The sequence below is a fragment of the Rana temporaria genome, chromosome 3, assembly GCF_905171775.1.
Source record: "Rana temporaria chromosome 3, aRanTem1.1, whole genome shotgun sequence".
NCBI classification, from domain to species: domain Eukaryota; kingdom Metazoa; phylum Chordata; class Amphibia; order Anura; family Ranidae; genus Rana; species Rana temporaria.
Genome location: NC_053491.1, coordinates 193616879 through 193630987, shown reverse-complemented (window position 1 = coordinate 193630987; position 14109 = coordinate 193616879). Strand labels below are relative to the sequence as shown.

At 41.3% G+C, this 14109-nt stretch overlaps 1 protein-coding gene across 2 annotated transcripts in view; it reads left to right on the top strand.

The window, feature by feature from the left end:
- Positions 1-14109, top strand: part of RAP1B (RAP1B, member of RAS oncogene family) — a 103784-nt gene that overhangs the window by 59946 nt on the left and 29729 nt on the right. For both annotated transcript variants that reach the window (XM_040344040.1, XM_040344041.1), the window contains exon 2: positions 2527-2614. In XM_040344040.1, coding sequence (XP_040199974.1) covers positions 2558-2614 — 57 coding nt within the window. In that variant the 5' untranslated portion in view covers positions 2527-2557. The remainder of the gene's footprint in view (positions 1-2526; positions 2615-14109) is intronic.

The following is a 14109-nucleotide window of genomic DNA, read 5'->3' as shown; positions in this document are numbered from 1 at the left end:
ACCACACTTACTCACTGTACTGTATGTATGGAGAAGCAGCATTACCACCCTAGGGCAGGACTATAATAATAAAGGTAGGGCTCTGTAGTCCTGAGATAGCTGGGTCTACCACTCCCAAGTGCAGTACAGAAAGTTTTCTGGAAGGTTTAATGGTGTTGATATTGAACAGATGTATCTAAACAATTTGTTTATCATACCAAGAAAGACCAAATAGAAAAGTTCCTTGTTTTGGTTTCTATACGCTTTAAAAAAAAAAGTGTTTGTTACAGTAAGACCTGTTTCTGTAATGTACATGTCTGCATTGTTTTAGGCCTCTTTATATAAATTATTCTATTACAAACAAGGAAACAAGCAAAAGTAGTCTGTACGGCAAAAATCTAAAGCGGTAGTAGACCGCGAAAAAAAAGGAAAGTGGGCCCCTGCAGGTAATGTATACTAGCACATTGGCAGACTTGCCTTTAAAATGAAGGCTTCCATCTGAACGTGGTCACCGCTGACAGGGCTTCCATCTTCATCCAGTCTTCCTTCTGCATCCGCGGGCTCTGGCCGTTTGAATGGCAGAGCCGCGATGCTGTCACTCCCATGCATGCGTGCGGAAGTCATGGTCGCAGCACAACTCTCTCAATGACTGGCGTGCTGTCCATTGTGATCGCAGTGCCAATGCATCTGTGATGTCACTATCTGCTACTAAAGTAAATATCTCCTAACCGTACATGTTTAGGAGATTTACTGTATCTAAAGATACAGTATCTCACAAGTGAGTACACCCCACGCATTTTTATAAATATTTTATTATACCCTTTCACGTGACAACACTGAAGAAATGACACTTTGCTACAATGTAAAGTAGTGAGTGTACAGCTTGTAAAACAGTGTTAATTTGCTGTCCCCTCCAAAATAACTCAACACACAGCCAATAATGTCTAAACCGCTGTCAGCAAAAGTGAGTACACTTCTAAGTGAAAATGTCCAAATTGGGTCCAATTAGCCATTTTCCCTCTCCGGTGTCATGTGACTAGTTAATGTTATAAGGTCTCTGTGTGAATGGGGAGCAGGTGTGTTAAATTTGGTGTTATCGCTCTCACTCTCTCATACTGGAAGTTCAACATGGCACCTCATGGCAAAGAACTCTCTGAGGATCTGAAAAAAATAATTGTTGCTCTACAATAAGATGGCCTAGGCTATAAGAAGATTGCCAAGACCCTGAAACGGAGCTGCAGCATGGTGGCCAAGACCAATACAGCGGTTAACAGGTTCCACACAGAACGGGCCTCGCCATAGTCGACCAAAGACGTTGAGTGCATGTGCTCAGCGTCATATCCAGAGGTTCTTTTTATGAAATGGACGTACGAGTGCTGCCAGCAATGTTGAAAGGGGGGGGGCGGGTGTCAGACTGTCGGTGCTCAGACCATACGCTGCACACTGCATCAAATTGGTCTGCATGGCTATCGTGCCAGAAGAAAGCCTCTCTGACGAGACAAAGATAAACATATTTGGTTCAGATGGTGTCAAGAGGAGTACAGAGACAAGTGTGTCTTGCCTACAGTCAAGCATGGTGGTGGGAGTGTCGTGGTCTGGGGCTGCATGAGTGCTGCCGGCACTGGTGAGCTACAGTTCATTGAGGGAACCATGAATGCCAACATGTACTGTGACATACTGAAGCAGAGCATGATGATCCCCTCCCTTCGGAGACTGGGCAGCAGGACTGCATTCCAACATAACCCCAAACACACCTCCAAGATGACCACTTCCTTGCTAAAGAAGCTGAGGGTAAAGGTGATGGACTGGCCAAGCATGTCTCCAGACCTAAACCCTATTGAGCATCTGTGGGGCGTCCTCAAACAGGGAGTGGAGGAGCGCAAGGTCTCTAACAGCCACCAGCTCTGTGATGTCTTCGTAAAAGAGGACTCCAGTGGCGACCTGTGAAGCTCTGGTAAACTTCATGCCCAAGAGGGTTAAGGCAATGCTGGAAAATAATGGTGGCCACACAAAATATTGACACTTTGGGCCCTTTTGGACATTTTCACTTGGGGGTGTACTCACTTTTGTTGCCAGTGGTTTAGACATTATTGGCTGTGTGTTGAGTTATTTTGAGGGGACAGCAAATTTACACTTATACTGTACAAGCTGTACACTCACTACTTTACATTGTTGGCAAAGTGTAATTTCTTCAGTGTTGTCACACGAAAAAGTATAATAAAATGGTTACAAAAATGTGAGTGGTGTCCTCACTCTTGTGAGATACTGTGTGCTTTATTATAGGCTTGCCTGTAGCTGCAAATAAAAACTGGGGGGGTCAGTACTTTAAGAAGGTTCCCCAAACAGAGGTAATCCATCAAAACGCCAGTGTCTGAGGTTGGTAAGCATAGGCTATTTTGGAACACTTTATGCCTTGGAGAGTTTACTAGCGTTATAGATTTTAGTTTTTGGTGTCACCTCAACATTTTTCTCAAAGAAACTTATTGTTTGTTTACTTTTGTGGTTATGGATCTGTCAAAATTGATATAATGCTTTTCTGTGTTCTAGGTGTGGAGTTGGTTGACACAAAGCCTGCACAATGCGTGAATACAAGCTGGTTGTCCTTGGGTCCGGTGGTGTTGGAAAGTCTGCATTGGTAAGATTTTTATTTTCCTAAGGCATAGGCCTCGTTCATACTGGCTTACTTAAACGTACACTAGCATTTCCCCACACAGGACGCACAGAGGTTTTATCCACATGCATGTAGGCAGGCTCATTGTAATCAGTTGGGATGCAGCAGCTGCATGGATACAGCCGTTGTGTCCCAATTGACATGAATAGAACTGTCTGAACATGGATGCCCAGAACACATGTGCATACTGTCTAGGCAAAAATGGCCCTTACACAGGTGTACGCTTAAGCATGCCCATGTGAACAAGGCCTTAAAAGTTTATGGGACTTGTATGACAGTGCTCTGTAACTACAAACCCAAAAAGTATGGAATCACCACTCTTGGAAAATGTTCATTTAATTGTGTAGGAAAAAAAAATAATCAGACATGCCTCAACTATTTTCATTTAACATGCCTACCTTCTGGTTTTAGGAAACACTTAAATAAAATTTAAAAAAGGAAGAAAGCTGTAGTCAATTCTGAGGAAAATATTATGGAATCATCTTGTATTTTTGCAGTTCTAAAACCATCATCTGCATCAGATTACATCCTGAATTTTTTTATCACCAAACTTCCTTTCAATTAATGGAATAAGAAAAGTGTCCAAAACCTCAATATAAACTTGTGCATTTATTGAAGATTTTATGAGTGTCCTCTCCCCAATACCTTTACCTGACATGCAAACCCAAATCATCAATGATTGTGGAAATTTGCATGTTTTCTTCATACAGTCGTCTTCGTATATATCATTGGAACGCCACCAAACAAAAATTCCAGCATCATCGCCCAGCCCAATGCAGATTTGTGATTCATCACTAAGGCCTCTTTCACACTGGGGCGGGAGCAGCGTCGGCAGTATTTTTAGCGGTGCTTTACCGCCAATTTCGCTTCGCTATTCGGTAAAACCGCCCCGCTATCGGCTAAGAGGGTTAAAACCGCCCGCAGTGCGCCTCTACAGAGGTGCATTGCCAGTGGTATAGCCGCGGTGTCCCATTGATTTCAATGGGCAGGAGCGGTATACACACCGTGCCTTCACCGCTCCAGATGCGGCTAGCAGGACTTTTTTTGCTATCCTGCTAGCGCACCGCTCCAGTGTGAAAGCCCTCTGTCTTTCACACTGGAGAGACAGCAGCGGCTGTTTAGGGTCAGTTTGCAGGCACTATTTTTAGCGCAATAGCGCCTGCTAACCGCCCCAGTATGAAAGGGGTCTTAATATCACTTTTATCCATTCATCCACAGTCCATGATTTCTTTTCTTTAGCCCACTGTAACCTTGTTTTTTTTTCTGTTTAGGTTTTAATGATTTCGTTTGGCTTTTCTGTATGGAAATTAATTTTCCAACCATTTCTTCCTCATTTGTTTTGTTGTGCATTTTCTGTTTTCAGTGCATGTTGCTTTAATTTATATCTTGACGCTTTGAAGTCTTCCTTGGTCTACCAGTACGCTTCCCTTTTAACAACGTTCATATTTGATTTGTACTAACGAAAACAAATTATGAACACCTAAACAGAAAAAAACAAGGTTACAGTGGGCTAAAGAAAAGCAATTATGGACTGCGGATGACTGGATAAATGTGATATTCAGCAATGAATCACAAATCTGCATTGGGCAGGGTCATGATGCTGGAATTTTTGTTTGGTGCCGTTCCAATGAAATGTATGAAGACGACTGCCTGAAGAAAACATGCAAATTTCCACAATCATTGATGATATGGGGTTGCATGTCAGGTAAAGGTATGGGGAAGATGACAGTCATAAATTCTTTTCTTTTACTTTTTTAAAGCCAGCAGCTACAAATACTGCAGCTTCTGACTTTTTTTAATAAATGGACTTACCTGTCCAATGTCTGAAGCCAAGGCCGAGCAATCGATCGTCTCTCGGCTGCCCCTGCAGCCATTCTTGGTGATAGAATCAGGAAGTGAAGCATTGCGGATTCACTGTCTGGTTCCCTACTGTGAATGCGCGAGCGGCGTGGCCCGTCCTCGCTGGTCCCCGATGTCTCCAAAGACCAGTGTGTTTCCCAGAAGACAGCGGAGGGGCGTGACTATTCTATTCCCGAAAGTGGGTGCAAATACCTGTATTTTATACAGGTTTCTGCACCCCCCTCCCCCCTGAAGGGTGCCAAATGTGACACCAGAGTGGGGGGGGAGGGTTCAGAAAAGCGGAGGTTCACTTTTTGTGTGGACCTCCGCTGTAAAGCTAGAAGGTTGGAATGTTAAAAATACTTTTGAGGCATGTCTGATTTAGCATTTTTTTTTTTTTTTTAATACAGTAAAACCTTGATTACAAACATAATTTGTTCCAGAAACATGCTTGTAATCCAAAGCACTTGTATATCAAAGTGTATTTCCCCATAAGAAATAATGGACACTCAAATGATTTGTTCCATAACTATTTATTCATAAATCCTTCAGTTTATAGTCCATATAAAAAGATTATAGCAATGTGACCAGGTTGTGTAACCATAAAATGTCCATCCACAAATGGAAGCCTCAAGGAGGGGATTAGAAGCAAAATCCAGCAGGAGCTACAGAGTATAGAGGAGGAGAAGCGCCTCTAAGTGTAGCAATATGTTGTACCTTCATTAAATGTAACCATATTGCTACACTTAGTCGTGCCCTCTTCCCTTTTATACTCAGTTGTGACATGATGCTACTTGTATATCAAGTCAAATTGTATTTAAACGTTTTGCTTATCTTGCAAAACGCTCTCAAACCAAGGTGTACAAGTAAACAATTTAACATTTTCCCAGAGTGATTGCCAGGGGTTTTATATCAAAGTTTATTTTTTCACTTTGAGAGCACCCGATAGAAATATTTATGAAGAATGGAATGACCACAAGAAATATTTATGGCAAATAAAATCACCACAGAATGTATGAGTCTGACACACCCATTCTGTGACTTAGGCAACCCTGTGTGAATCATTCTTGTCTACATTTTCCAGTAATCGGAGACCTTTTATCTACTTCATATTTACCTCCCCAAAATTTTAATTAAAGACCTGCTGAAAATGTCCTCTCTAAATGGCTAAGCATGCATGCTCATGCCTTGGATAAGGGGTGAAAAGCCAGACAGCATCAGTACTCTCAGAATGAAACGATCAGGGACACAGAGTGGATCATTGTGGCATTTGCCTGCAAACGAAGCCCGCATCATCCACGCTGCAGGTCACATCCATCTTCGCCTGTCTTCCTTCCCTGGCCGCGGACTCCGGCTCTCTGACTGGCTGGAGCCGTGTGATGTGACTCCCTTGCATGCAAGTGGGAGCCGCCAGTCACGGCACACTCGCCTGAAGATGCTGCACAGGCAGCCGTTCAAGGCGCATGTGCCAATGACATCATCGCAACAGTAAATATCTCCTAAACGGCGCATGTTTAGTAGACATTTACAGTACCTATAGGTAAGCCTTCGAATGTCGCCAAACTACGGTACTTAATCTCAATAGGCGACGCTTTAAAATTTTTAACAGTTACCTGTTTAGCGTTCCAGAGGAGGTCTTTTGCTAAAGTTATTGCTCTCGCTCCTACGATCGCGGCGATACCTCACATGTGTGATTTGAAGACCGTGTACATTTGCAGGCACGACTTGCATACATGTTTGCTTTGCTGCACGAGCTTGCGGGGATGGGGGCATTTTTAATTTGTATTTATTTTATGATTTCTTTTTCAACACTGTCCCTTTTAAAAAATAAATAAAAAAAAAAAACAATCTGATCACCTTTTTTGCTGTCACAAGGAATGTAAACATCCCTTGTGACAGTAATAGGCAGTGACAGGTACTCTTTATGGAGAGATCCGAGGGTCTAACAGTATTCAAAACGCCAAAATCTGCATTTTGGAATACGGATTTTTTTTAATCAGTGCCGTTGGCAGCCAAGTAAACCCGAAGTGACAACGCTTCTGTATTTTTTACATGGGAGACCCAAATGAATTTCAGGGCTCCACACAGCGGTGCGTATGTTTGCTCCGGTGGGACAAGAGACCGGACCAGAGCGGCGAGAGGTTGGGGATGTCCCCTCCTGCTCCTTATAATGGCCGAGTGGCTTATTAGCCTCATCGGTTGTTATCATGTGATAGCCGACCGCTAGCTCTAAAAAAAGGTACGTCATTTTCAGGAAGTGGTTAAAGAATAAGCCTGTTTCTGACACTTGTTGCTTACAAGTTAAAATCTGTATTTTTTGGTAGAAAATTGGAACCTATATATATATATATATATATATATATATATATATATATATATATATATATATATATATATATATATATAGGTATTCTCTATCCTAGAGAATAAAATGGTGGTCATTACAATATTTTGTCACACTGTATTTGCACACCAGTCTTTCAAACACAATTTTTTGAGGATTTTTTTTTTGTATAATGTGAAAGATGTTACGCCCAGAATTATGATCTTTTAAGCAAAAAAATCATGATTCTCATTTTATCCAGAATCGTGCAACTCAGACTCTCAAATGAGCCCAGTAGGGATCAGGAGATTGGTTGTCAGGATCCATTCCTACAGCTGATGTATGGTACCAGGACCCCACTAGGATAGAAGTGGATGTTTAAGTGGAGATTGCCTGTAATACGACCATTCAGCGATCCCTCCAATAGTCCTGAATCTGTGGGCAATCCCAAAATATGTGCGTAAAGTCTTCTGGGGTACCAGAGCATCTCCAGCAGCTGGACGACAAGGTCGGGTATATGCGATGCAGGCGTTGGGGCGTGTAGTAGATCCTGTGGAGGATTTTGAATTGGATCAGTTTGTCCCTAGTAGCAACCAGCTGCTGGAATGGATAGTCCCACATATCTTCCCAATCTTCACCGTCCAGTTCCCTCACCCCCGCCCGCAACAAATCACGTAGACCATCCAATCCGAAGATGCCGCGGTTTTTAAAAAAAACTTTGACTTTCCTGGTTAATGACGTTCAGGTCTTTAAAGACCCAGCTGATAAGATTGGAAACCTGGGCTGGGGTACGCCATGCAGCTATTGGTGTCTGCCAGAGCCTTATACGGGCTGGGTTCGGTGACTGCCTAATACGAATTCTGCAGATGTTGAAAGTATAAAACTCAGGAGGGGTTAACAGTTACCTCCAGGCTCACTCTTTTTTGGTGAATGCCATAAAGTGCCATAAAATTCATTTAGCAAGTTTCTCGTTTTGGCCTTTTGTCCATTCACATGTGTAGGCTTCTGTGGTTGAAAAACTGGTCTGCAGAATTGCCTTGTAAAAAGTTGTTGGCGGGTTTTGCTTTTCATGGAAAATCTTTATTTGGGACAGATCTGGAAAAATATATCCAAAAGATTTCTGAAGGTAAAGAGTAGTTCTACCTCTCAAGAGTAAGCATCTGGCTCAAAGGGCAACTGCTTCTTTCACGTCTGCAGTCGATCGGTCTTTTCTAGACAGTCCTTTTAGCGCCCTCAGGCTGTGGACCCTAGATGGAAAGCTCAGGGCCAGTTTCATAGAGATCAATTTTTATTATACAGGATTTATATAGCGCCAACAGTTTGTCAGCGCTTTACATCGGGGAAGACAGTACAGTCACAATACAATTCAATACAGGAAGGTATCAGAGGGCCCTGCTCGTTAGCTTACAGTCTACAAACCAATGATCAAGATCATGGTCATCCAAGCCAGCAAGGCTTTCTTTCCACTATAGGGGTGCCTTCACTTGTTCGGATTTGGGGTGCTTGCTGGAATGTGTGGATTTTTGGCATGAGGCGATTGTGGACAATTGTCTCTGCTAGACTGGAATTTCAAGAATTTTCACCTCTGTGATTTTGAGGTAAATGTTTCCATGAATCTGCAAAGAAGGGCATTACTCTTTCAGGCTTTCAAATCTTTTTTGATCAGGCCAGTACCATAAGCTGAAAGGTTCCTCTGTTTTTTTTCTCAGATCTGTTCAAGTCCCAAGACCAAACAGCGATGTTTGGCCAGTGTTGGACCTCAAGAGCCTCAACAAGTTTCTCTGGGTTCAGAGGTTTCTAATGGAGTCACTGTTCTCAGTGGTAGCTTTGCTCTAGCCAGACGACTTCCCAGCATCCGTTGACATAAACGAAGCCTATCCCCATATCATACTCTTTCTCTCTCATCAGAGTCTTGCGTTTTGCGTAATAGAACCAACATTTTCAGTTTGTGGTGCTGACATATGGCGAGCAAGGTGAATGGAGGAATCCTCCTCACTGTGCTATTGGATTCTGACCGTAGGGACTCCTCGGCTATAGGAATACATGGATCAGCACTGCAGCCGAATAAAAAGTTCCAACATTCCCGTTCATGTGCAGTCGATCATTAGATCGACTTTTCGAGTGGGAGTGACCAAAGAGGGATTGAAATTTGGCCTGGTAAACCTGTTGAATTTTGATCCATCTATGACCAGCTTAAGTTCTTAGCCTTACTGTTGTCCTTAATATTATTTTGATACAGGAAGGTTTATAAAAAGTAAAACTGAAGCACGTAAATGTAAGGGAGCTGTAAAAAGTGGGAAAAAATGACTATAAAATCTGTTTTCAGTTGTAATTTTACTTATTAGATTTCCATCCTGCGTCTCTACTGATTCTGCCTTTATCCGCTTAGCAGAGCGGCTCAAATTGAGCAGTTAAAGTAGGACAAAGTTAGAAACTACAGAAACCTTTTGTTTTGCAGTGTAGCAGTTTGTGGATAATGCTGTAAATCTGAAGCTGCTGGAAACAAAAAATGGTTTTATTTGTTTCTAGTCAGCTCTGTTCTTTCCTGTGTCAGATGCCTCATGTCTGTTTGTTCTGGCACAGATTTCTGTTGGCTATTGCACAGCGAGTTCCATGTTGATGGGAGAGGCTGCTGGAAAAGAAAGTTAAGTCTCAGTCACTCTTCCTGGTGACTGTCAAGTTGCCTATATATGGCTAATAATGCTGTTGTACCTGATCATATAGTCTGTTGCCTTCATTTTTTTTTTCAGTTGGATTTTCCTGTTGTACCAGTCAAAATGAGAAAAAAAAAACTCTGAACATCTATTGATCAAGCTTGCTATTTGTTAACCATCACAGATCTTTCTTATGGGCTGTCAGAAGTTCTTCTTTGGATTAAGGGCCATGATACACAGCTACAGAATCTACCTCCTTAGTGTTTTTGTTACTTGAAATAATCGAGTTAGTCAGTGGAAGCAATTCCAGCAATGTGTAACTCAGTTGCTGAGCAACTGATATTTGTATGTGGGGTTTGGAGCTAGCAACAGAATTGTCTCTGTAGCTACTTTGTTTCCAAAGCACCTGCTGCTGCTGATAATGTTGTACTAGGGAATTGTAGCTGCATATAAATGGGAAGGGGCATCCTTCCAGCTTTGGGAATACCAGCCTTTATTCCTGGTGTCTGACTTGGCATCCTTGGGAAGAACCTGGATAGTTGCATTTTTCTACTTTTTTTTTTTTTCTTTGTGATATTGGAATCAGTCTTATATTACTGTAAGTCACTTAAAGTGGTATTAAAGGCAAAACCCAAAATTTACGAATTACTTTAAGGCTCTTTTCCCTCTACTTTTACACCTGGTGATTTCGCCTGTATTGGAGTGCCTCCACTTTTGGACAGAAGCATTGTTAATCTGGGGGAAGGAACGTGTTGGGTGCACTAGAAGATTTAGATGCACTAATGCATCCCATCGGGCTGAATGAGGGAAAAAAAACACAGGGGAACTTTCCCCACCAGAACACGGCACCGGTCGCAGCCTCTGGGTGCAAGCGCTGATGGGATTATGATCGGCTGCTGGTTTTCCCAGCATGCCCCTTCAACAGAAGCCGGACAGTTTGAGGTTTATGTTGAACTGACTGATATTCAGCTAGTGTGTACCAACCTAAACAAATTGAAGGCAAACTCCAGCTAATACTGTAACTATATTTGAGTAGTTACAGAAAAAGTTTTTATCTTTTTTGTGATCAAGTTTTACATAAGACCCCTTTCACACTGGGGTGTTTTTCAGGCGCCTTTGGGCTAAAAAATGGCGCCTGAAAAACGGCTCCCCAACAGTCTGTGTGAAAGCCCGAGTGCTTTCACACGGAGGCAATGCGCTGGCAGGACGTTGACTCCTGCAAGCAGCATCTTTGGAATGTTGAAGGAGCGGCACGCTGTAGTGGCGCTTTGCGGACAGTTTTAACCCTTTTCCGGCCGCTAGCGGGGGTTAAAACCACCAACGCCCCAATGTAAAAGCAGCCTAAAAGAAGCAGATCTTTGTATGGACCCCTGTCAGTGGTAAATGGTTTATCCCGACCCTCCAACTGCTACATCTGCAGGACTGCTTGTTTTTTGAAGGATAAGAGAGCCTAAGAAAGAAACCGAATGCAGCCATCGCATCTACAAATTGATAAGCTGCAGTATAATGTTCACTTTTGGGTTTAATGCTGCTTTAAGTACCAATGTGTAAGGAAGTAGAGTTAGATTGGTCAGCACTGGATGACATTTCAATTACTGAAGCACTGTTATCAAAAACAGTTGCTTTTTTTTTTTTTTTTTTTTCAGAAAGGATTTTTTTTTGTGGGGTTTTTTTTTTTTTTTTAATATCCTTTTGCATCTCAGTGCTGCTGATCTACTCCAGGTTCTTTCAGTCACTTCCAGTCTATATACACTCCATATTCAATTCTGGATTGAATTCCTGATGGTGACAGCGGTAAGCCTTGCCTGTACAATGTGTGTCAGTACTAAGGCATGTAGTGTCTACAGGGGGCGCACATACTGATGATATGCTGTCATCTCATGACAATAAGGGCCTAAACGTTGATCAACCGGTATTACTTGCATGAAAGCTGAAAATTGTAAACGATTGAGAACATATGGCAATACATTAACACTTTAAATATTTTTAGCAATTGGGATTGGATTTGTTTTAAGCATAAAGTGATTTGTATACAGGCGGTCCCCTACTTACAAACGCCTGACTTAAATGACTCCTACTTACAAATGGAGGGAGTAAACAGGAAGTGAGAGGAAATCTACCCATTGGAAGAGAAATTCTCTCCTGTAAGAGTTAATGTGGGAAAAAGGTGTCTCCACTGATGCTTTATTACAAATCCTTGTTTCCCTTATAACCCAAATTTTCAAAATCCAATTGTCATTGGGACAGAAAGTGAGGTGAAATCTTCTGAACAGGGGCACAGACAGCAAAACAAATGTTACAGGGGTGATGACCCTTCCCTATGTTTTCCAGAAAGCTTAAAAATCTATTTTTTTGGCCTGGAGCTACACTTAAAATGTACCTGTTCCACTTACAAACAGATTCAACTTAAGAACAAACCTACAGACTCTATCTTGTTTATGACCGCCTGTATGCAAATCCTTGTTGCGGAGTTTTAACGTTTACTGTAAGGCATCATGCATATAACTGTAATTAAAATGGAAGTCCATGCAAAAACTAAAATCCCTGCATCTATAGACACCAGGGATCTAACCCTAACCTCTCTATCCCTGTAAAGAAAAAATTAGTATACATACCTTTTTGGAGTCGATCTGACCCTCTCCGACCCGAAGTGACGTCACCCATAGTTACTATGGGGCTTCCGTTGTCCTCCATCTCTTCTGCACTCGGAGAGGGTCAGATCAGCTTCCAAAAAGGTATGTATATTCGTTTTTTCTTTACAGTGATGGAGAGGTTAGTGTTGGATCTGTGGTGTCTATAGATGCAAGGATTTTAGTTTTTCCATGGACTTCCACTTTAACTGATGGCAATGCAGGATCTTGCTTTCAGAGGCTGACAAGAAAATGCATTTATTGGTCAGTAAGTGTTTGTTTAACCATGTGCTTAGACATGGAACTGTACAGATAGTCATATTCTTCTTCCGTTCGCTAGGTAAATTTACATAGGTAAATCCATTTTGATGCGTACGTGGTTTAGAAATGTTTAGTATAATTTGTATGTGAAACTAGAAGTATATTTTTGATTCACGTTTTTTTGAAAAATGTAAGTGTCCTGAATTCTCCAGGTAGACATTGCAATAGCCCAAAAAGGAATGCTGTGGTTGAAAGTGATCTCTTGTATATAGTGATTATTATTTTTTTATTTATTTTTTAATAGGCCAACACACATTTTGTTGCCTTGAATGTTAAACCTGTTCCTAAAATTCCTAAAATGGCACCAATGTTTCCCTATCAACTCTAGTTTTTGAAATAAAGGATAAATGCCATACACCACACTGGTCGCTCGTCATAAATCGCATCAGCGCACATCAATGAAGGATAAAATTACCTGTTTGCAAAATTTTGTAACAAACTATGACTTTTCATTTTTTTCTGTCTTTTTTCATTTTTTGAGCAAAAAAATTAAAACCCAACAGTGATTAAATACCACCAAAAGAAAGCTCTGTGCGAAAAAAATGACAAACTTCATTTGGGTACAGCGTAGTAGTCATTCTAAGTGTGACAGCGCTGAAAGATCCTAAAAGGCTCTGAAAAAGCGCTCTGCAAATGCCTGAAAAGCGACTGAAATGCGCCTCAGTGTGAAAGGGGCATAAAGTCTGAAGACAATAAACTGGCCGTTTCTTTAAAAAGTTTGGAGACTCCTGTCCTATGCGATAATGGCAATAATAGTCACTTACACTTTAGGATCCAATGTTTCTGATGTAAAATTACAGTTGGAAATACATAAACACACTCACTATATCTGCTAACTTGTACGCAAAAACACAAACTAGGTAGCAGATGAACAAGTTGATCAGCAAGATCTTTTCAGAAACTGACCAAATTATATATATTTGACCATATCTAAGAAACTAGAGGTGATGCAGACTAGCCAATGCAATTTTCAGAGTCTGCACCCCAGTTACCCCAATAACTGGTCTAAAAAGCAAAGCACCAAGAAAAAATATATATATATTTTTTTCTTGTTCGGCTGTTTTAAACAGAATATGCCTTCGTAGTTTTTCACTTATGTATTTGTTGGTTAGCATAGACAATGTGTGTTGTATTACATTAGTGGAGTGGTATTATTCTTTGACTACCTTTTCCCTTTGACTACTTTTTTTTCATTTTGACTACTTAGATCAATATTGTTATATTGGTTATTACGTCTGCACTGCTAATGGGAATAGACAGATGTTGCGTTGCTTTTTCCAGAAACATTTAGATAAGCTTAGAACAGTATGTGACACCATTAGCAGTACAAAGGAGAGATCCTGTGTACTTTATCTGTTTGTACTAGTCTCCAAGGCTTCCTGGTGTGTGTTCAATGGAGGGGAATGTCAGGCCATGGGATGAGTGGGGCTTGTAATGAGTAAAATTGCACACAATCTAGTTTGCCTTGCCGCTAAAATCTGCTTCATGCGGAACTTGATAAGTGATTTAGAGCTGAGATGTACTTTAAAATGGTTTTGTCATGCAAGACTGAAACCGTATTATAGAAAACTTGTTGGCCAGTTTTTAACTTTTAAAACCTGATTAAAATCATACATTATAAGTTGCCTGCCTTTACGTTTTATTAGGACTAGTGTACATGAGCCTAGAATTAAAGTGATCTTGTCGCAAAAA